This window comes from Equus przewalskii, chromosome 10, assembly GCF_037783145.1.
Source record: "Equus przewalskii isolate Varuska chromosome 10, EquPr2, whole genome shotgun sequence".
Classification (NCBI taxonomy): domain Eukaryota; kingdom Metazoa; phylum Chordata; class Mammalia; order Perissodactyla; family Equidae; genus Equus; species Equus przewalskii.
In genome coordinates, this window is record NC_091840.1 from 54,005,554 (window position 1) to 54,029,734 (window position 24,181).

Below are 24,181 nucleotides of genomic sequence, written 5' to 3' on the forward strand. Positions count from 1 at the left end.
CTGAAGCTCGGAGAGACTGGCCCCTTGGACATCGTCAGGTTTTTGGTAGAGCAGGCTACAAAGCCACTTCTGACCTGCCTTTTTTATTTATACCTCCTTCCGAGTGTGGTAGCTAACAGACAAAGGCTGCGTTAAGAGACAGAAGATTGACGGTGAAATGGAAAATAAGATATCCGTGGTTCCTTTTAGGATTGTTCTCTTCCATCATGCGGGAGCTTGCCAACATCACTCATGACGGGCCCAAGTGGATTTTACTGGATGGTGACATAGATCCAATGTGGATTGAATCTCTCAACACTGTCATGGATGATAACAAGGTATCAAGGGGGAAGGGAAATCCCTACATCATCCCTAATCGTCTATGAAACCAGTCCCCCAGCGTGGCAGGCACGTTTGGAAATCTCCACTCTACACAAGAGCTGGCCCCAAGTAAGGAATCATTACTAATGTCTTTATTTTTAAATTTTTTTCCAGCTTTATTGAGAAATAATTGACACACAACATTATGTAAGTTTAAGGTGTACAGTGTGGCAATCTGAAATACATGTATATTGTGAAATGATTACCACAATAAGGTTGGTTAACACCCATCACCTCACATAATTACCTTTTTTTATGTGTTGTGAGAACTTTTAAGGTCTACTCTGTTAGCAACTTTCACATATACAATATGGTATTGTTAACTACAGTCACCCTGCTGTACGTTAAATCCCCAGAATAACTCATCTTATAAGTAGAAGTTTGTACCCTTTGACCACCTTCACCCATTTCCTCCCCACTTCCCACTCTCCCCTCCCTGGCAACCACCAATCTGCTCTCTCTTTCTATGAGTTTAGCTTTTTTAGATTTCACATGTTGGGGAGATCTTACAATATTTTTCTGTCTCTGTCTGGCTTATTTCACTTAACATAATGCTCTCCAAGTCCATCCATAGCAGGATTTCCTTCTTTTTTATGGCGGAATAATATTCTGTTATCTAGACATACCACATTTTCTTTATCTAATCATCCATTGACAGACACTTAGGTTGTTTCCATGTCTTGGTTATAGTAAATAACGCTCCACTGAAAATGGGGGTTCAGATCTCTCTTCAAGATCCTAGTTGTATTTATTGCCTGCGTCTTTAACAGACATCTCAGATTCATCCGAACAAGCAACTTTCGCTTACTTCAATAGCACTGCATTGTTTATGCTGTTTTTAGCATAGTTTTAACTTTGTTCAGAATCTTCTGCATGTAGATTAATTTAATATTTAGAGCTGAAAGGAATCCTAAATCATGTATTCAAATCTTTTAATTTTTTCCTATTCTATAAATAAGGAAATTGAGGATCAGCAATATCCTGAGCCCGTCAGGCATCCTGAATGGTAGTGAATCTTTATCCATTGAGTGACAGTATATTATTTTTCATAAACAACGAAAACTAAATGAATGCCAATAAAATGGCTGTTAAGCTGGTAGCTGCTCCTGAACTTGTTCAGAAAGCACATCCAGATTAGAAGTTTTACGATGATTTCCACAGTTACAGGATCGTTAGAATAAATGTATGCTCTCCCAGAGGGACTGCTTTAAAAGAAACAGTAGTAATATGAAGCCTCTGCTTTTTTCCTTTAGTAATCCTACTATTCCAATATGGTCTAGTTTAGTCAAATCATTGACATCAATTGAAACTTTTTAGATAACTTGTTTGCTGATGCAGTACACACACGCACAGGGATGGGGGAGGGGGAGTACAAGAGGAGGAAGAGAGGATTGGTGTAGACCATTAGAAAATACTTACAATCATAAATAAGAAAATAATCATCCATAATCCCTCGCAGCAGTAATCAAACAAATCCCCCCCCAGCTGGCCACGTGCCCAGCTCTGTACCACCTGGCGTCCCCCTCTGTTGTTTCCAGGTGCTGACCCTCTCGAGCAATGAGAGGATCCCTCTGAATCCCACGATGAGGCTCCTCTTTGAGATCAGCCACCTGCGCACAGCCACACCGGCAACTGTCTCCAGAGCAGGTATGGCCCAAGAAAAGAAAGCAACAGATGCCTTTAGCATTAGATAGGATGTTGCTGGCTCAGAAGGAAGCTCCAAACAGGAGTCGAACATCGATCATCCAAAACTCTGGCCTAAACTCAGCCCTAATCCACCTCTGAGGGGCTGAGCAAGTGCTCTAAGGCCAGAGCCATGTGATTTTCTTAATTCAGAAATGTTACGGTAATGGGAAGAGAAATGGCCCCTGGGCTGGACACTTCTATCCCTCTGCATAGAAGGGCCTCGAATTAGGCTGCGTGTAGGCCAGCTCTAGCCTCCATGTTAATGGAGATGACCAAGCATTGCAATTTCTCACTACATCCTGGTGGAAAATAGCAACTTTATACCTTAGCTTTCTTCTGTCTCCACTGGGCAAATTGATCAGCAGAGACTAGAGGATGAACAGAATGTGTTTGTTCTCCTCCATAGTATCAGATCCTCTTTCAAGGATCTGTGCTGAGACTGGGAACACGGGCCAGGAGACTGGTCTCTCTTACTCTGTATCTGTTTCCTAGGGCTACTCTAACAAATCACCATGAACTTGGCTTTTAAAACAACAGCAATTTATTCTTTCACAGTTCCAGAAGTCAGACATCTGAAATGAAGGTGTCAGACCAGCTGTGCTCCCTCTGAAGGCTCTAGGAAAGAATCGTCCCTTCCATCTTCCAGCTTTGGTGTTCCTTGGCTTGTGGCCTGTGACTCCAATCTCTACCTCCATCTTCACATGGCCTTCTTCTCTGTGTGTCTTTCCTTTTCTGTCTCTTGTAAGGACACTTGTAAGTGCCCCACCCAGATAACCCAGGATGATCTCATCTCAAGATAGTCAACTTGATAATAAATGCGAAGCCCCTTTTTCTAAATAAGCTCGCATTCACAGGTTCCAGGGGTTAGGACGTGGACATTTCCTTTTGGGGGCCACATTTCAACCTGCTACACACTTGCATACTATGATAACTATTGCTAATCAATCACAGCCTTCTTTCCTCCTGAGCCTGGACTTGACCTTACGATCCTTTTCAACACTGCTTTCCATCGGCTATTATCAGTCCATCACAGTGGATCCCAATAGCAAACCCATTTGCCCTCTCAGACCTCAGCCAGATCTCTGTTCTTTCTAAGTCCAGTTTTCTATACATTTTCTAAACAGAGAAAATAGCTCTTTGGGGTGAAGAATATACTGACATCTATGGAAAATTCACTCAACAGTATTCTCTGTGCTCCAGGGATCCTGTACATCAACCCAGCAGACCTGGGATGGAATCCTCCGGTGAGCAGCTGGATTGACAGGAGGGAAATCCAGACAGAGAGAGCCAACTTAACCATTCTGTTTGACAAGTATCTTCCAACCTGCTTAGACACACTGAGAACCAGGTGGGCCAAGAAAGAAGGAAGGTCACAAGTTAAAGCAGCAATAAAAAGCCTGTTGGCTCACACCTGATGTCCCACTGATGTTCTGTCCTGTCCCCAAAGTCAGATGTCCCTAGAGCATTCCCTCTGGGCATGGCAGATGGCAGAGGGGAACACACATTAGGATGGCCATGGGATGCCTATTGTCAGTTCAGGCAAGAAGTGAGATGAATGAAGAGGAGGAAAATTTAAAGTGCCATCCATCAGTGCCACATGGGTGTTTTAGAAGGAGGCTGTGGGCTGTAATATCAGATAACAATCCTGAGATCCTTCAGTTTGCAGGCCACACAGCTGGCCCTCCTACAAATGATACACAGGCCAGATCCACAGACCTAGAGGTGAAGATGACAGCTGTCGGTGACATGTGGGGCATACTTCCTGTTCCTGGCTGTGTATGTTCATGGCCCAGATAATGTGAGATTAGGTATAATGCATCATTTGACTGTCCTGCCCCTCTGGACACCATGAGTCACTGTTCCTCTTATGGGTTTGCAAAAGTAAAAGCAACAAGTCTTGACCATTTATCACATAAACGAGATTAATCCTCTTAACCAAAAGGACACTTATTACAGCAAGAATATTATATGTGTCTGCAGAGAACGGTTCCAGTGTTTGGAATCTGCTGTTGGTTTACATTCTCTTCTTTTGCCATTGGATGCATCATTCTATGAATTGGGTACCAACCTTGTAGTTTAGTCCAATTCAACCGTCAGAAGCTGGTCCTGCGAAGGCCACGTGCCGCAGAAATCCATAGTCCCTAAGGATTCAACAAGTTAGGGTCAGGATTGTGTTTCCCAGAAGTTAAGTCCATCACTAAAAGTCATCCTCACCTCCTTCTTCGTTGGTCTGTCAAGCACAAGGTGGGGAATTGCTCGCAAGTGTGGAGGCAGAGGTGAAGGGAGAACTTCCTACTGCAAGAGGGCCTGAGGTGGTCTCATTTCATGTGCCCCACCCCCACTCTATCAAAATTTACCCATGTTAAGAATGAATTTTAGGACCAGTCCCGGTGGGCTTGTGGTGAAGTTTGGCGTGCTCCACTTCAGTAGCCTGGGTTCAGTTCCCAGGCATGGACCTACACCACGCATCTGTCAGTGGCCGTGCTGTGGTGGCAGCTCACGTACAGAAAGAGGAAGAATGACAGTGGATGTTAGCTCAGGGAATCTTCCTCAGCCAAAAAGAAAAAAAAAAGACTGACTTTTATATAACAAAAACCTGAGTTGCTGCCAAGTAGTTGACATAGTGGTGTATTTTTAGATATTTAATTAGACATTTATTAATTTGGATTTTGTAATTTTTATATTTCAAGGTCAATAATTATTTTTCAAGTTGTCTAAAAGTTAGGCCATTTCCCACTCTGGGAATTTAGAACAAGAGAAGCCAAACTCTTGTCTATTTGTGTGTGAGTGTGTGTGTGTACACGTGTGTGCTCATGTTCATGCACAAGCCTTTGAGACAAGCTTTGAAGACTCTGTGTTAAGTCTGTCCAGAGACAATTCCCCCACAATCTCTGAACCCTATGGGTATCAAGGAAAAAAAAATAGTTGTCATTTGTGGTGCCTGCTCTGGGTGTTATTTCATTTAATTCTCACAACACTCCTAAGACAGCTGACAATCCTGGAGATCAGGGAGCTAAGGTTCCCCGATGCTCCCTTGGCATCACAGCTAGCTAGTAACAAGGCGCTTACTTCAAAGTCTTACTTGGATTTTATTCATCACAGCCTTGTAATGCTGGCTTTACGTGGCCCTGTTCTCATGAATCTGTGCGATGTCGACACATAGTTTTATGAACAAGCAGACATCGTAAGGGGTGATTTTTATAATTTTGCAACTTTATTTTGTTTCCCACTGCTCCTTCAAAACCATTTTATGTGGCTGTTCTCCTCCTGGCCCTGGATGAAATCTAGGTCAACGTCCATGAATTTTCTCATCATTCTTCAGTAATGAAAAGCCATTGGATCAATTCTGGTCACACAATCACACATACAAACACACGAAAATTTTTAAAAACACACAGTGAAAATTTTAATAAGCAAACTCCATTTAAAATGAAAGCTGCTCCCCCTGCCCGCACAGCTCAGGTCTGCTTCCAGCTCTCCGCCTGCACTGGGAAAGGCGAGTGTCCTTGACTTCTCTTCTCACTCTACCAGTCGCCCCCGCACCAGCTGTAGCTTCTGACCCATCATGGTTGAAGGGGGACAGAGAGAAGAGCGTAAGAGGCGGGAACAGTCTTAACGACTGCAGTGAGCATGGCCTTAGTGACCCTCTAACTGTGGCAGGTTTGAAATCGGATTCTTTCTCTTTGGAAGTTTTTGTGAGTTCCTTGGACCTCTCACCATCACTGGAGATCTCCTATATGCCTTTCCTTGAATCAAGTAAATGCCTCTCCCTCAGCCAATCATCGACAACTCCTCATGCAAACCCCTCTGGGTGGCTCCCTTAGCCAGCTTTTAAAACAAGCCCACATGCTCATAGCCCACAATGGACCCCAGAAAACACTCACCCCTCCTTTGCTTTGACAAACTGAAGCACAGGCTGCCCCAGCAAGCCACCTCTCTAAACTCCCCTGTGAGGTTAGCAAGTCTCTGCAGGGTTTTCCAGCCGTGGGTCCTTTGCCAGCTCAGAGAAGTCCTATTGAAGCCCATTTCTCTGTCTTTCTAGTTGAGGCAAGCACTTGCCTTCCCTACGGGAGAGGGGGTACTCATTGAACACTAAGAGCTCTCCCTAAAATTCTGTATGCTAATTTCTAGCCCTTTCAGATCTCCTACTTTGATCCTCTATACCCTTGAGAGGACCAGAGGCCAGGGTTGCAAAACCCTTTGCAAGTCTCCCCTAGGCTGTCTGGAATCTCAGTTTGGAATTGTCAGAGTAGTCGGCCCCTGCGATCTTGGTGCCTCATCCAGAACTGAGCCTGAGATGGTTCCATTTTACATTCTGTTACAAAGATGTGTCAGAGAAGTGAAGGAAAGCCCTTCAAGCACTCAGTTTTCTCATTACTCGTAGAAGTAATGCCTAAACTACTAGACCACTTGTGAGGATTGCAACTGGTTTATAAACAGGGGCAAACACAAAACACTAAAGAGAATGGGTTGCTGTGACACTCTGAGGCCCTGTGCTGGTAAATGACTTTTAAGGTGTCACTTGACGGTGTTGCTCATCTTATAACAACAGACTGCCTCTCCGCAGCCTGTGAGCTCATCTTCCCATGGGAGATGGCAACGTGGGCAGGTGTACAGGAGGGGTTAGTGTGTGGGTACGTGGTGTACTCTGTGTCCAGTTGGTGCAATGAGAGCGCCCATGTGTGTGCATGTGTGTGTGTGCACGCACCACATGTTCTTGCTCCCTTGGGTGTAGATTCATCCTTATGCCTCTCTTGATATCTGCCTTGCAGTCAAGACCTCCAAAGCCAAGAATAAAGATAGAAAAGCCAGGCCGGGACAAAGTCACAGAGGTATTTTTTCAGAAGAGGAACTCCATCAAGTGAATCATGATTGTATAAAATAACCATCTGTCCTGGCCCACTCTGCCCCCTATAGAAGATTCTGGCCCCAGAGAAAATGTTTTCGATATATTTTAATTGAGGGAACTCCTCCGAGCTGGAGGAGTAGAAGGACCAAGTTCAGAATTGCAGCCACCTTGACTCTTGTAGGTGCTTTTTGACAACTGAGGAAACTGTGAAAGGAGTGAAATTGAGATATTTACTCTTTTAGTTGCAGCTGCCTACATTCCCCAAGGACTGAGAGAGGACCATCAATGTTCAGAGAAGGGAAGAGGAGAGGGGAAGGGCATCAGAGGAAAGGAAGATGAGAAAAGGAACCTTCTTAGGTGTGCTCCAGGCCCTTACTTCTTTGCAAAGGGAGCTGACCCGAAAATAGCTGATGAGAACACGGTAGCAACATGGTCCTCTGTAATCCAAAAGTTTTTGCTGCTGCAAAACAGCATGACAAATGTTGAGTCCGCAGAAACCAACTAGGTTCCATGGCTGTCCAGCAACACCTCTGGGATGGAAAATCCAGTGTTTTAGAGCACACCTGGGTCTCTCTTTGCAGATTTAAGAAGATAATTCCAATCCCAGAGCAGAGCATGGTTCAGACGCTGTGCTACCTTCTTGAGTGTCTGCTGACTAAGGAGGACATCCCTGCAGACTGCCCCAAGGAAACCTATGAGCTTTATTTTGTGTTTGCTGCCATCTGGGCTTTTGGTGGAGCAATGGTCCAAGATCAGGTAAGAGGACGCGCTGAGGTTAACACCCATGTACAAGTCCACAGCGGCAAAAACTGACCTACCAGCAAAGATTTGGAAGACAGGATGGCTAAATGTCAGAATCAATATGAAAGCGTCGAACTGTTTGTTTTACCCACTGCTCTGCTAAAGACATCAGTCCCCACAGAGGGCCTCATGGGGTCAGACAGATGAGATTGGGCTGTATTTTGAGCTGTTGCTTTTTGAGTTAGTGAATGTATCCCCGATTTCCTGGAGAATTGCAGTGTTTGAGTTTGAACAACTGGAGCTATAAGTATACCACATTGCAAGGTGATATGCTTCTTATATGTGGAATGATGCCGTGCTGTTGAAGCTTGAGTGAAAGGAACCCCTTTAGCCTTCGAAAAATCTTCCAGAACAAGCAGGTACCACTCCGTACCAGACCAGAGTTAACCGTCACATCTCCATACTCCTGAAATGCAGAGCTATCCATAGAAGTTTGGGCTGAAAGTTAATTGACATCTGGGTGTGGGAAAACAAAGTAGTATTTATCTCGTAGTGTTGGCTGCTGTAGCCCCCTGCTGTTTGGGGTAGGGATGTTGGCTTGGAGTATCTTGGCATCCTATTCCCTAACCCTTCCCATATTCCCAGCCTTTTTCTTTACTTAGTGGCCTCCAGATAAAAGGTATTTTTTCTAGAAACAACATATTCAAGCTTACGCAGACCAGTTGTTAACAACTTTATCTATCAGGCAATGTCATATAGAAGTTAAGAATATGGACTCGGCATTTGAATTGTAACTCTGCCGCTTATTATCTAGAGGACCCTGAACGAGTAACTTAACCTCTCTCTACCTTACTTTCCCTGTGTGTACAAAGGAGATGAGAGTGATGAGTGTGGTACCTAGTTCCTAGGATGTTTGTAAGGATTAAATGAAGGGATACTGTTCTAATTGCCCAGCATGAATATGTGCAAGGCACTTAGAATAGTGCTGGCACACATGTGTGCTTATTATTAATATTCTCCCACCATAAATGTTCAGTTTCATAGCAAATACCTGCCTCTCTCCAACAGGAGATCAAACCCAGCTGTAATTGTTGGAGACTTATGATTTTCTCTTGCTGGTCTGGGTTGATTATGGGCCCTTTCAAGGAAAGAGATAAAAAATTTCAGCCTCCCAGAGCAAACCATGTTCTAAGAATCCAAAATGGAGGTGAGCTGGGAGAATTAACAATTAATTTAGAATTAACAATTAATTTCTTTTCCATTTTCCCAGGCTCTGGATGTAACATCCATCCTACCTCCCATCACTCCCTAACATGTTCTTTGGTGCTCAAAATTCAGAAAACAGCTCTTGCAAGTCCTTGGGATGTGTGCTTCCTCCATCTCCCTCTCTAGAGCTAGAGGCTGGTGAAGACGGGGACTCTCCAAGGGCAGCAGGATGCCTGGATGGATGGGAGCTTGACATCTGAGAATATCATGCTGTCTCTTCTGCAGGCCTTGGAGCTCCTCCGTGGACTGCTTCTTTGACAGCTTTACATTTCCCCTTTGAGGCAAGGAGGCAATGAGTCCAGCAGGATGGATGAGACCTGGCTGAAATGCACAGACATCCAGAATGCATAGCTTATTGCTTTCCATCAAATGCAGTCTCTGACCTTTCGGCTTCTGAAATGTCAGAAAGCAACCACTACCGAGCTTCTCTCTTATGCTGGTGCCCAGCAGGCAGTGGGGTAGGAGGATGAAGATACTTGGTCAATTTTTCTATCTCTGTATAGAAAAACTTAAATCCACTCAACTCTTTTTAAAAGCCCAGCGGAAAGCACCCCTCCAGGCATCCTGGGCTCTGGAGCACTTGGAGCTGCAGGCAGCCAGGCTGGTACATGGGGAGAGGACAAGAGAGAGAGCTTTTAGCAGCAGGGAATGTCCAAGACCCCACACAGTCCGCATTCAAGCCAAACACCAAAATAATGCTGTAAATTGAAAAGTAGGGAGTTGGCCAAAGTATTCACATCAGGAACACCAATGGTGTTTACGTTTAAAAAGCTGTCAGTAAAGCAAAGCAAAAGTGCAAAGTACAGCCTCTGCTTGAGTAGAAGGCCCAGTAATAAAAGGGGGGAAGGGGCCTGGCTAAATAGTTTGCAGCAATCGATCACAGGAAATGATCTCTGAGGGAGCACCGGATTGGGAGACTAAAACCCTGAGTGCAACTCCCTGGTCTACCTTCTCCTTCTAGAAGTGGAAACTTTTAAGCTATTGTCTTTTCATATATAAAATAGAAATAATTTTCAGTAGCCAGGATAACTTAGAGCAATGTGAGGATCAGATGAGGTGATCTTGCCTTCCACACTCGGCTGCTGTATACCGGTAGAGCCTTAGTGTTGTCAAGTTCAAAGGGCAGGAAGGGGACCACAGATTTGTCGGAAGCCAAAAGAGACGAGGATTTCAGAAGCGGCCTCTTCATTAAGGCCATTACTGAAGAGACACCCAAAGAGTTGAACTGAGAAAGGGCCACCGGATGAATCAGCAGAGGTGACCTTGTCTTTACAGTGTTCAGTGGCAGTGGAAGGCGAGGTCAAGGGCCAGCCTACAGGAGGGCGAGACAGTGATGGCACAGTCCAGCTGACGGCTTGGCTAAGAAGCTGACCGGGTGGCTCAAGGTGGAACTGGGAGTGAGGAAAGAAGATCCACCCGACCTCCTTCTTTCTAAAGCTGGCCCTTGTCTCAGATTTTCCATGGAAACCTAAAATCTGGTTTACATAGGAAGTTAAAGGCCTTCAAGAATTTATTCATCAGTTAAAAATGGAAACTTTTTCTAAGACTTCTGATTGCACAGAACAGTATTGAGAAGACACAGTGTCCCCTTAATCTGAATTCAGATCAGAAGAAGAACAGCAAACAAATTGGTCCTTACCTCAGGGCCTGTTTCCGTTCTCACTTTAAGGCAAAAGAATTCAATCTCACTTACCTAGTAGACAGCCAAACGAGGAGTGCCATTCCCTCCAGGGCCAGGTCCATTGACGTGTGCCCACTCCCCGGTCTGTCCTGCCTTTGGACTCCATCTTTGTCCTACCCTCCAGGAACGTTTCCTAAAATGCCCAGTGTGGGCCTCTTTGTGGGATCTTTCCTGGGTCTGTGTGTTCGAAGAGCGGGTTTGCTCCCCCAGAGGGTTGCCAGTGGCAGCAGGTATGTTGAGGGGGAGGCGTGCACGCACTGGCGTGTTCAGCTTGGACACAGGAAGACAGTTTGAGTACACTGGGCACACAGCCCTGTCCTCCAGAGCTCGGATCTAATATGGATGCATGTAAATTATGTCTCTACCTACTTCTGTCAGAAAGACCACTGTAGCTTTGTCTCGGCTGCTCCTAGATGTTAGAATTTTAGTTCTTAAAGGAAACTTAGAAATCCTCTTTTCTAGAATCTTCATTTTACAGATGAGGAAACTAAACCACAGAAAGAAATGATTTGCCCGTGGTTGTGTGCCTGCCTCCCCTTCTGAGGCTCTTCTCACTCAACCACCCTGTGCCCCCAGGTGTCAACAGTCACCAGTTCATTCATTCTGTCCCTGACTGCCTTCCTGGACGTTGCTCAGAGTCTCAGCAGTCTGCCAGGATAGGGCCCGATCTGTCTTTCCAGGAGTTTTGGCCACGCTCGCCCATCTTGTGGTTGCAGGCTCCCTCTGTCCTCCGTGTTCTTATGCCTCCCTCCCACCCCCTCCCCCCGCCATGGCTCTGACATGTGCCAGTGCCACAGAGGCTCAGTGAGGGTCAAGCAGGGACACTCATACATGTTCAAGGGAGGCCCTTGGGTGGCTGGGCCTGGTTGGGGTTGATCCTCGGGGGACCAGCGTCCTTCCTGGAGGAGCTGGCCTGTTAGGCCAGCCTGCACGGGCAGGAGCACTTCGTGTTCCGCCTCCTGCCCTTCTGCCTGATGCCAGGGCAGCGTGTCCAGGCTTCTCAAGCTCTGGAGAGCCTTGCCCCTGACCTGCTTTGTTTTGGCAGCTTGTGGACTACCAGGCAGAGTTCAGCAAATGGTGGCTGACCGAGTTCAAGACAGTCAAGTTTCCTTCCCAGGGAACCGTCTTTGACTATTACATAGACCCGGAGACCAAGAAGTTCGAGCCGTGGTCCACACTCATCCCACAGTTTGAATTTGACCCTGAGTTGCCTTTGCAGGTGAGTGTGGCTGAGTGACCGACAACATGCAGTCACCCCAAGGATATGCAGCAGCTCTAGCTGAAGCCTCTTGTTGGTCTTCAAGTATTTTGACCTTGCCAGGAACTAGTCATCTCCTTTTCCTTTTCAGAGGAAATCATAGTGCAGTGAAGTCACGACATCCCCTAAAGGCTAGATAACTTAATTACCAGGCCCCACTGGCATCGTGGGGAAAGAGGGGGGAAGATGGCAGGGGCAGAAGGTTCTAAAGTGCGTCAGCGAGACCATAGGGATGCAGACAGAGCCGGTCGGGGAGGGAGGGGATGCTCTCTACCCAGAGAATGTGTGTATAGGATGGTCTTACTGTGGATACTGAGGCGGGCACTCCTGCCCAAGGCGGTGAGCTGGCTCCACCGTGACAGCAGAACTCCCTCTTCTGAAATGCTCCAGAACATTTTGCAATGCATCTGTTTCTCCCACGAGCCCCTGGCACGCTCATTGTGTTCCCATTCCAGGCCTGTTTGGTGCACACGAGCGAGACGATCCGAGTGTGCTACTTCTTGGAGCAGCTTATGGAGCGGCAGCGGCCGGTCATGCTGGTGGGGACCGCCGGCACCGGCAAGTCCGTGCTGGTGGGAGCTAAGCTGGCCAGCCTCAGTGCCGAGGAATACCTGGTGAAAAACGTGCCCTTCAACTACTACACCACATCGGCGATGCTGCAGGGTAAGGGGCCCAGAGGACATGGAGGAGAGGGTGGGGTGTCTGAGTGTCTGGGTCACCTGACATGGAGCTGGAGCAGAGGTGAGGCACCTACTTGGCTTGATGTCCCCCGTGCCCAGCACTGTGCATCTCCTCTCACATTCTCCTTCTCTCTCCTACTTTCTCTCCTACAGCACCTCTGTCCCACTTCTCCAGCACCCTTAGCACTGCCCTTTTTCCCCATCCTCTCTCCCTACTTTCCTCCCTGGACTGCAGGTTCCTCCAGGGCTGGGAGTTCAACACAGAGCAGGTCAGCACCTTGAGGACGGAGAAAGCTGAGAACCCACTGAGAGATTCGCGTGGACTTGTAGACTTTTGACAGCAGATGTGTCTCTCGAGATCATTTCATTCTTACAGACATCTTAGAGATGGGGAAACTGAGGCTCAGGTGAAAGTACATGATTGCCCAAGGTCACCACTGAGCGGCAAGGCTGTCGTGGCACATCCAGCTTTCTGACCACGTGGGGCGTGCTTTTCACTGGGAGTTTATGCGCCCGGGTCCAGAGTGGACAGGAGCCCTCTAGGGTGTGGCTTCAGGTCAGAGGCTCACTACAGAAGGTGTTTTCCCCTCTTCCTTGACCCTTACCTACAGTAGAGTCCCCTTTTTAATATAAACACTCAACACATTAACCCTAGAAACAGCTTCGTTTAGAGGAAGCGGCCAAGCCACCCTCCCAACAGGAGGAGGAGAGTGGCAGAGCTGGGGAGACTGCCTGCTCTTGCGTCTCATGCTGTCACAGCCCTGCTCCACTCTCTGAGACTCGGCCCGGGCTTTCCCATGTGAGACCACTGCATCCTACCCCCCAGTAGGCACGCTCTACCATAGTGAGGATTCCCTATGAGTGCTTGCCGATTGGTAAGTTACAAGCCACAGCTTCTAACATGAGAAGGGAGTCTGGTCCTTTTCCTCTCCACCTACCTCATCCAGGCCTCAGGCTGGCAGGCTTGCAAAACAGACTTCCTTTGATCACCACTTGCAGTCTGAACCATTTTACCTTCTCTGGTCCTTCTGTGGCCCCTGCCCAGTGTGAACCCCAGGGTCAACAAGCGTGGTGTTACCAGCGCTCTACTTTCTCCAATTCCATGTGAGAGAACAGCTCACTTCCCACCTTCTTTCGGCACCATTTTGCCAGCTTTTTCAGTGTGAGAGGCAAATGAGGAGCGGCACTGTCTCTGATCTCGACCTCACGTAGCAGTTAAGCACCTGATGCTTGTTGACGGAAGTCTTTGCTGTCCCCTGTCTCCCCCTCAGTGACAGAGAGACTTCTCCACCTTGGTCAAATTAGCATCTGGGCTTCATCCCCTGCTGGGCTGGTAAATGGTTCACACCTCAGTCCCAATCCAGCAATTGACAGTAGTTCCCACCGGAACCTTAACAGGTAAAACCAAGTGAAATGATGAAGACTTGTGTCAGAACTCCACTGGTTTGTCAGTGATGGGAGAATCTTCTATTTGAATACTGAAAGAAGACATCAATTTTTTTGTGCTCTGTGCAATGCTGACAGCTACAGGCATGATACCCTTTTAAGTTGAGTCTGTATTATTAAATTTTTCTCAGCATTTTCTTACGTCTACGCAATCAACAAAACAAACAAGCCCTGGTCCATATGTTTGCCAGTTTCTGCAGTGTAAGTACTCCCACCATGACCAATTTCGGGGACCGCTGCAATGTCGGTGAACATGGAGTCAGGAAGAGCTGCCCAGCAGCCCATCACTAATGGTACTTCCACTTTCCAGATGCAACAGATGACAATAACCTCATGAGCAAAGATAATGTAAAATGTGGTAGAATAATTTGGATATGATGAGTTTTGAATATTTATCACCTTTGCTTTTAAGATAATTTTCTTAACTGTAGGTTTATCTAATTTATTTTTTAAATAATGGCTGTGTTAGCAACCAGCTTTCAAAACTTTGTCAGTTTTAGCAGTCAGCTCTGAAGAGGCAGCTCCAGTAAACTGCTGGCTGCATCTTTACTCTGAGACCTCAACTACCATCGTGCCTTGCAATGTCGTAACCTTCCATCATGGCCTGGCACCATCGCATTAGTGCCCAGCAGTGGCTGTAAACAGACTTCACATGCCTGGCTGGTTCACATCTTAACACTGGTCTGCCTGACATAGCTTCTCTTTCTTGTTCGTGGAAAGATATCCCTCCACACTGATTTACAAGCCTTGAGTCCAATGACTGATCTGATTACCAGCTCTGTGCCCATTTACTCCAATTCTTAATACTGCTACAACTGCAATAATAATATTAATAATAATAATAACTGACATTTATCAAGCATTCACTAAGTACGTGTCAGGCACTCACCTGAGATTGGACTTTTACACATTTTTTAATCCTTTAATCTTGTACAGCCCTGGGAAGTGAGTAGTCGTATCATCCCCGTGTTATAGATGAGAACACCAAGGCACAGAGGAGTTAAATAAGCTCCCCTCAGCCACACAGTACGTGGTGGGGCCAGGGTTTGAACCCAGACAGTCTGACTTCAGAGCCTGTGCTCTTAACCACTAGACTACCCTTCTCCCTCGTAAGAAAATACTTCTGAAACGGCAGTAAATATTTGATATTATTACTATTATCGCTAGTATTCTAGATACTGAGTATTCTAGAGAAATTCTTCTCTAAAATCCTATTGTAATGTAAAATATACTTTCAGTAGAGAGTAAAACCTCATAGCCGAAGAGAAGGAGGTGAGCTTCCTACACTGCCCGGACCTCTCGCTCTGACTCAAGGCCCCTCACCTGGAGGACTTTCTCCATCCTTCCTGTAGGAACACAGAGAATTATTCAAAAAAGTCACAGAATGCTGTCAAACAGAGCCAGGATGAATGCTGGCTCCTCACTGCAGCTGGACATACACCAAAACACAGCAGTTTCTGCCTCTTGTTAACTCCCTAGTGGCCTCTGGGTCCCGTTCCTCCTCCAACACCAGGTGATGGATGAAGCAGCTGTCCTATATAGTCGCCCGTCCAGAATCGACTAGGAATTGGGGAGTAACCCAAAGCCCCAGAGTCGCCGGCCGGTATGTAGCAACATCCACACAGCAAAGCTCGTTCCCGTGACTCTGAAAACTGCTGAGTCCTCTTACTTTAGTCACAGTCTAAACAACTTTGATTATTTGGCTCCTTAGCCTAAAACATGTTAGAAGCAGCAAAATGGCAAGAGAAAGATCACTACCAAAAATTAGAAAGTGGGAGCCGGAAACCCAATATCCAAGAAATAGAAAACCTAAAAAAGGAATACAGGAGCTCAAAGGGTAGCTACTCCAACATCACTGTCCCACCCAACTCACGAGCCCATTGCTCTTTCTGCAGCCCAGCATTTTCATTGCTCTTTGTGCTTAAGACCCCACGTAATTAAGAAAGATTGAATGCGTTGTGGTGTAGTCTGCTTTAAATGGCAGGTAGTACACCCAGACAGATGTGCAAAATGTGTGCTTATAATGTGTCTGTACTGGCAAAAGATGGGAAATAGCCTAATTATCCATATGACAGAATGCTGAGCATTACAAAGAATGAGGAAATTCTGTATGAACTGAGTTGGAACTATTTCCAAAGCTTTGTTGAGTGAGAAAAGCAAGATACATAACCATGTATATAGTGTGTTCTAAATTGTGTCTTTTTAAAAAAGACATATATAAAAATTTACATATATATACACTCACACATCTGTGCTTTTATATATTTAGAAAATCTCCAGAAGGACACACAAGAAACTGATAACAGCAGTTGCCCCTGGCAAGGGGAACTGGATGCTAAGAGTGGAATGGAGAATTACTTACACTTTTTTTTTTAATTATGAAGTATTTCAAGCGTGCAGAAAAGTACAGAAAATAACATAACAGATGCCCTTGTACCCACCACCCAGATTTCACAGATGTTAACATTTTGTCATTTTGCTATGGATCTTAGCATTATAAGTACAGCCAACACACCACCCCCATCCCTTCCTCCTTCTTGCCCCTCACTAACCTGACTACTAAAGTTAGTTTGTATCTTTCCAAGTTTACACTTTTGATGCATGTGTGTACTCATAAGAATGCACAATGTTATTGTGTGTATTTAAATTTTAAATATACATCATACTGTAACTTCCTTTGGTAACTTACTTTTTTAATCATTGGCTGTTTTGATACATGCAGATCTGTTTCATTGGTTTTCACTACTGCGTAGAATTCCATTGTGTGAGTAAATCACAGCTCGTTTATCCCTTTTCCTCTAAGAGGCAGCATAATGTTTTAATATTTTCCCTTTAAAAACATTTTTGAGTTATAATTGACATACAATACACAATACATGTTAAAGTATATAATTTGATAAGTTTTGAAATGTTTACCCATCCATGAAACCATCACTATAATTGAAATAATGAACACATCCTTCACCTCCGAAAGCTCCTCGCATCCCTCGGGAATCCCCTCTCTGTGCCGTCCCTCCCCACCGTGCCCTGTGCCTAGGCGACAGTTGATTTCTTTCTCTCCCAACAGGCTAGTTGGCATTTCCTAGAATTTTATATAGTAGTATCATACAGTATGCACTCTTCTTTGTCTGGCTTCTTTCACTCAGCATGAGTTTGAGATTTATCCATGGTGTTGAGTGTATCAATAGGCCATTCTTTTCATTCCTGAATAGCAAAATAAAATAGGTAAAACACTCGAATGATTCCCAGCACACAGTAAGTGCTTAGTAAATGGAAGCTGTTCTTATAACCATATTAAAATCCTTCTCAAATTTAAGAATCTATAAACATTATACAATAATTTCTAAGCCCCAACTGCCAAAACAAAAGGAACAGAAGCAAACCTCTTTTGCTTGAAAAGGGAATTTAACATAAACTATGCTAAACAACAAAAATAATATTTTTGGAAGAAATGTTCCGACTTTCAAATGGGCAATAACTCCACCCAGCAGGTCAATTCATCGAGGTCTCCAGGGGGCTATCTTGCAGCTCACTCATCCTGCTAGTCCACCAAATGCCATGTTTCTTAACATCAGATGTTGTTTTACAGAGGAGGCAGCTGCTTGATGGCCCCTGCATCTCTCCTCTCTCCCATTACATCCAGCTCTGGGGTCTCCATTGCGTACTTTCCTAACACAGATTCAGAAATCCTTTCAATACAAATGGGGTTGTGTTTTAAGGGGTTCATGTTGCTCGCTAGTATAAATAACACATTCCCTTTACTTAGTGCTTATAATGTGCCAAACTTTGTGCTGTAGTTCCTTTAGTCCTCCCCACCCAACGAGACATGTATCAGTAATGCTTTTGACTGCAATGAGAAGAAAGTCTGATGACAGCAACATAAACAGAGTTTTTTTTTTCGTGCAACAAGAATTCATGAGGTAGGCAGTTGTTAGATCTATGGCTCAATGATATCAATGCTATCATCTTTGTTCTTTTAACTGCTCCCTCAGGGTGGCAGAAGGGCTGCTGCTCCAGCCATCACATCTGCATCCCAAATGGAAAAAAAGATGAAAGGGAGAGTTAGTGCCCATGTCAGGAAATGATAGCTCTCCAGGAGCTCCATGGACTTATGTCTGTGTCCTGCTGTTCAGAACTGTGTCACATGACCACCCCAGCTGGAAAGTGACTAAAGAGAAGGAGGTTGGAAATGGTGTCCATCACAGATCTGATGATAGTCTTTCCTTTTACAAGATGAGAAAATGAGGCTTAGGGGTGTTGAGCGACTTTCCTCAAACTCACACAATGAGTTAATGGCCAGGCTGTCCTATTTCATCAAGCTATAGTGGCCTTCCACTTTGATAAGTCTGTAAGTCATGCATCTTAATTTCCATCAAAGAATGCCAACATTGCTTCTGTTCCTCTGATATTTAGGGTATATGGATATCTTTCCCTTTGATAGTAAATAAAATAGGCACTTCGGTTGGTCATTGAAACACTCAGCGTTCAATTGACTACTCTCCAGCAGCCGCACAAAGCACAGATTAATAACCAGCATCTCAAGTTGAGGCAGGCAGAGATCTGTGCTCATTCTCTGTTCCTCCAGCTTCTCTAAACTCCACAAACCCAGCTGCATTGCTTTCGTTCTCTTCACTGAGTTACAATTTAATGACCCATCCTTGGATATTGTTGAGGATTAGGGTGACAAAAGATAATTTTAAGTTCTTTTTGTATCTTCTGCAAAATCCCAGCTAAAAACCATGCCCATTTTGCAGCCTGATATACCTTTTATAAGTATCCATGATATATGCCTTTTAGAATTTAGTGGCTGGAAAACTTTTTCCATACATAAATAGAAATGGATTTGTACCAGTAATTCAGGGTGAAATGGCTACGATAATTACACACAGATTTAGTTCTGAGCTTTCAATGGGCAGTTCATAGAGGACAATGGGAGATAGATTTTTATTTGGTTACAGTAACTGTGTTGTCCCAGCTCACTGGTGCAAATAAGTTTCTTCTCCTATATTGTTTTGGAACCCCTTTGTAGTCCTTATTTTAGTTGGTCTGTTTTATGTCTATTCAAATACCTTAAGCGTCTTCTCATTCTTTTGAAAATATAAGTAACTTTTTAAAATAAGAGAATTTGCAATGACGCATAGTCAGAATAGTTTAGAAAGAGAAAAGGAGAAGCCAAGAACTTGGTCAAGGGATCGATGGGCTTACATTTGCAGTGTAAAGAGAGTGTGCCCAACATGATGCTCTTCACAATTCTGAATTCTCTTGCCATCAAACTGCGATTCGAATTATTAGGTCAACAAATACTTGAGTGCTTAATTACACTAATTAGATAGAAGCTCAGATGTCTGAGTCTTTGTGTAAAACCAATCTCTGTAACCTGTTCATTAAAAGTTTAACGTTGAACAGGACCTTAAAAGAGCTGATCAAACTCTCAGCCTCAAAGGAGCATCAAGCTTGTGTTGTTAGAGACACAGTGCTCATGCACATGCCTTCATGTCTTCCTAAAAGGAGATCACACGAAATTAAATCATCAAAGATTTATCACCTAGTGAGCGAGACACTCTGCTTCAAATGGGGGAAGGGAGTTTCAAAGTATACAAGCAAACTGAAAACAACACAGCTTTCAGACAATAGAGAAACCATTCCAGAAATGTGGGTACCTCTAAATTAGGGAACACAATGCAGCAATTAAAATCATGTTTTAGGGAGCTATGTATTATCATATAAAGGTGTTTACAATATGTGAAATGAAAAAAATATATATCAGCAGAATACGCAGTATAATTCTGATTTTGTAAAGGAAAAATCTAACAGAACAAATAGACTAGGATGAAATACACCTAAATATTGAAAGTAATGCTTACTGGTAGGTGATAGAATTATGGGCAATTTTCGTTTTCATCATGATTTTCTATGCTTTTTAATCTTTATATAATGAATATGTATTATTTTTATAATCGTGCAAAGCATGTTAGTTTTTTAAAGAATAAATGTAAAGCCCTTCCAATATAACTGAAACATCTTAACACATGACAAATTAGATAATGTAGAAGGAAAATAGCTCAAACACAGGTACACAAATCATGTCAGTACAAAGTAAGACATGATGGATTACTAATGATCTCTGTAAAAAAAAAAAAAGGTCAGGCAATAAGTTAACTAAACTGGGCATTTCTCAAGAGCGGAAGCCATGTTGTAGTGATGTTTAAGAAGTAGTTTGCAGTACTGGTTACCTGAGGTAGCCCAGGTTAGAATCCTGGCGTTGCCCTCCGTAGCTGTATGACCTCAGATAACGTCCCTTAATTTCTCTAAGCCTCAGTTTTCTCACTTGTTAGGTTTTTTTTTTTAAGGTGATGACAGTATGTGATAGGGCCGCCCTTTGGGGTCAATGCTCTAGTGCATGCGAAGTCCTCCATACAGAGCGGGCTCCTAGTAACGCTCCTTGGATGCGTGAATGTGCTGCTCTGGAGCTCAGAGGCCAGAGGGGTCAGCGGGACAGGAGGGCCAGGGACCACCGTAGAGAGGGGCAGGAGTGTGAGGGCTACAAGGACCCTCTCCCCAAGGGATGTGAAAGAAGCATTGGAATCAGGATCCACAGACCTGGATTCTAACTCCAGCAGGGCCTTTACCCGCTGAGCTTCTATTTCCTTAGTCACAAAGTGGGGATATAAGTCCTCGTTTGCCTATTCCTGGGGTTTGTTGTAATAATAAAATTCATTGTTATTCCTTAATTTAATAAACGTCTTTTGAGCACCCCACTTTGTGCTAGATAATGTTCTAGATGCTGGGGTTATGACAATGAGGAAAACAGAGAAAGTTTCCTGGCCTCATGGAGTTTAGAGTGTGGAGAGGTGATGAAACAAACAAGATGAATTAGTCAAATATATAGGATATTAAGTGGTAATAAGTGTTATGGAGAAAAATGAAGCAGGGACAAAGAATAGAAGGCGGGGGTTTTAATTTGGGGGAGCGTGCTAGGGAAGGGCTTCCTGAGAAACTGGCATTTGAGTAAATAAATGCCTGATGGGAGTGAGGGAGCAAACTGTGCTGGCAGGAGGGAGAAAAGGATTCCAGGCAGAGGGAACAGCCAGAGCAAAGGCCCTGAGGCAGCGAGTGACCAGTGTGTCAGAAGCAGGATGGCGGGAGCAGAGGGAGTGAAGAGGGGACCAGTAGGAGGGAAAAATCAAGATGCAAGTTTTGTGGAGGTAACCAGACTGGCTTTTGTCCCAAGTTAGATTGGATGCCCCTGGAGAGCTTTAAGCAAGGGACTGGCACTATCTGATTTACATCTTACAAGGATAACTTTGCTGTTTTGAGAATATAGGGAAGGGATCTAGGGCGAAAAGCAGGAAGACCATTTGGGAGGATTTCGTAGTTCCCAGGTGAGAGCCGACTGACAAGGATGGAAGCAGTGGAGGTGGTGAAATGACATAAGAAATGGGAACCAGCTTTGAAAATGAAATTGCTTTTCAAATGTACGACGGTGGTGGAACAGTGCAGGAGAAGCGGTGTGAATAAAAACCGAGGGCAGCCAGAGCTGCTGCACGCAGCCACAAGCTGAAGGCCAAGCTGTTCCGCATGGAGAAATTCAGTAAGATGGTGCAGAGAAGCTACAGGCCTGGCTGCGGGCTTGACTCTCAGGACTTGTTTGCAACAATGCAGAACCCAGAAATGTGGTGGGAAGGTCACGTTTCTTTATGTGTCTCATGTGTTCAGCACCTTCGATATCAACATCTTTGCTGAAACTTAAACCCGCTTATGCTCCTCCAGTTCTGGCTGGAAACAGAGTAACGTACTACCACGCCATCCTGGATGTGAGTCAGAGCAGAACTTGGCCAAGAAGGGATCAAAAGTGTGTGTGCCTTTCCCAGGGGAGTCCTCTCTTTCTCTGGAGTACTTAACATCATCCTTTTGAGATAATCTGGCGCATTCCAAGGCCACTTCTTGCTAACTGACATGCTTTTCTCCTCAACAATCCTTTAGAAGCATAAAGAGCTTAATCAACCCAAATTATAGGGTCTGCTTAATCCAGGGGTTTATTTGAATATCACTGCTTTGAGGGGAGGAGGAGAAACAAGTCTTCCTAAGGAGAGAATTTCCTACTGGAAGCACTGTTCTCAAAAACATGTCCTTGGCATCCCATTAATTATATTTCATTTTGACAGATCTCGTATATAGTTGTTATATCTTTAGGGGGAAGAAGGTGTTGGATGATTAATTGGTTGATAGTGTATGTTAATTGGATGCTAATTAAATTTAAATTTAATTCATATTTGAAACACTTAATTTAACTCAGGACCAGAAAATTAGAATATTCAAGCTTCTTGAAGAAACTTGTCTTTCTATCTGTCACCTTCATATGTCTATTGACACTTTCTCCTTGTTTACAAACTTGTTTTTCAAGAAAAGGAATCAGATGATCCTTAGAGCTTCCAGCCATAATAGAAAGTGTTGGTTCTTGCAATACATAAATATTTAATTGCTTTATTGAAAAAAGTACACATATCTTCATTCTATTACTTAAGTTTGTTCTAGACAAGTCCTGTCAGGCTGGAGACGGTGCTGTTTGATTCCTTCCTTCCGGCTGGATAACGGAAGAAACATCTCCAGAAGAGAGTCTGAACTTAGTCTCCAGAAAGGCACTGCGATGCTCTGATAGGGGCCTGAAACCCGAGGGCAGAAGGGGAGCTGTTTGCGATACTGGAAACTTCTGGGAAATTCTCTGAGGCTGTTGTTTCTACTCTCCCTCAGGGAAAACCCCAAGAGATGAACTCTCTGAGAACTGTTGACAAAATATCCAATAATTCCTCTCTTATAGCCCAGGGGTGGAAGGGGCCTCTACCCAGCCCTGGGATGGGAGCCACAGGCTTCAGGCTCCTCTGCTGTCCAGGGTGGAGAGGACAGCTCTCCCCAGGATCTGGTTATTTGTAGATTTTCTTGGAGGGTAGAGTACCAGGCCTTGGGACTGTAAAGGTATCTTCCATTTCTAGTCTTTAAACAAAGAAAACTGGGGACCACGAGTTTGATGGAAGGAGTGTGGGCTTTGAGGTTTAACTGCTTTGGATTTGTATCCTGGCTCAACTCTAGAAAAGTTGCTTCCCTTTGCTGAGCCTCAGCTCCCTCATCTGTAAAATGGGATGATAAAACTAATCTTGCGATGATGTTGTAAGGATTAAATGAGATCATAAGTGCTTGTGAAAACCTAACAGAGTGCACACAGGAAGATGTGCAATGCCTGGTCGATTCCATCCTCCTCACTGCCTAGTAATTTCCAGCTTCACCTTCTGGTCCTGTAGAATGCCTGGATCTAGTAGCAGCTGCAGCTGCTGTTTGCACACACACGCACGCTGTACCGTGGCTTGTCCTTGACATCTATACTGTCTTAGTACTGGCATCTGGGGTTGGAACCTCCTTCCCTCACTGACTGGCTCTCTCCTCAGCTGTCCTGGAGAAGCCTCTAGAAAAGAAGGCTGGCAGAAATTATGGCCCTCCAGGCAACAAGAAGCTTGTCTACTTCATTGATGACATGAACATGCCCGAGGTGGATGCCTACGGGACCGTGCAGCCCCACACCATCATCAGGCAGCATCTGGACTATGGCCACTGGTAAGAGCACACACACCGAGGGGCTGGGCTGGCAGGAGCAGGCCTAAAGCAGGGCTGACGGCTAAGCTTTTTTCTGCTGGAGGTGCAGACTACCATTTAGCTCTGGTGCCAGATGAGAATCCCATGGCAAACCGCAGTCATCATGGGGTCCTGTCTGCTGGAGTCCCCTTTCAGACAGGGTGTTAATACCCACGCCAAGAGTTTCCTCAGAGAAGGTGCTGAGCTCATCTCAAAAGTTGCCTTCTCCAAACCCCCAAAGCAAAATTAACCTCTCACCACCCACCACCTGCGGTCCCATAGCGCTGAGCATATACTTCAATGATAACACACTGTTCAGTACACAAGTGTCTGTGGGTCTTATCAGCCTTTGTCTTTTCAGAGCAACTCACAGAATGTGGTATTTTCTCTTGCAACAATGTAGTTTTTAATGGCAACAGGCCGGAACTTGCCAGAAAAACAAAAAAGCAAGTCAGTGATTTAAGACCATTCTGGCTTACCTACCTCATATTGAATCGGCTGCTGAGAAAGAGAGGGGAGTACAAAGAAGGAATTCAGAGACAAGAATTGTAATTAGCATGGTAACCTGAGTCTCTTTTCATTCATTCCTA

General features: G+C 44.7%; 1 protein-coding gene across 11 annotated transcripts in view; it reads left to right on the forward strand.

Annotated features, from left to right (window-relative positions):
• DNAH9 (dynein axonemal heavy chain 9) overlaps window positions 1-24,181 on the forward strand; it is a 313,704-nt gene that overhangs the window by 135,916 nt on the left and 153,607 nt on the right. For 10 of the 11 annotated variants that reach the window (XR_011523200.1, XR_011523198.1, XR_011523197.1 and 7 more), the window contains 7 exons: window positions 190-317; window positions 1,899-2,007; window positions 3,247-3,394; window positions 7,477-7,651; window positions 11,629-11,802; window positions 12,297-12,504; window positions 23,408-23,573. Coding sequence is in view for 7 of the 11 variants with exons in the window: in XM_070561099.1 (XP_070417200.1) it covers window positions 190-317; window positions 1,899-2,007; window positions 3,247-3,394; window positions 7,477-7,651; window positions 11,629-11,802; window positions 12,297-12,504; window positions 23,408-23,573 (1,108 nt within the window). In the remaining 4 variants the exon portion in view is untranslated. Of the gene's footprint in view, window positions 1-189; window positions 430-1,898; window positions 2,008-3,246; window positions 3,395-7,476; window positions 7,652-11,628; window positions 11,803-12,296; window positions 12,505-23,407; window positions 23,574-24,181 lie in introns of all 11 variants that reach the window. The other variant, XM_070561100.1, reaches the window with a different exon arrangement.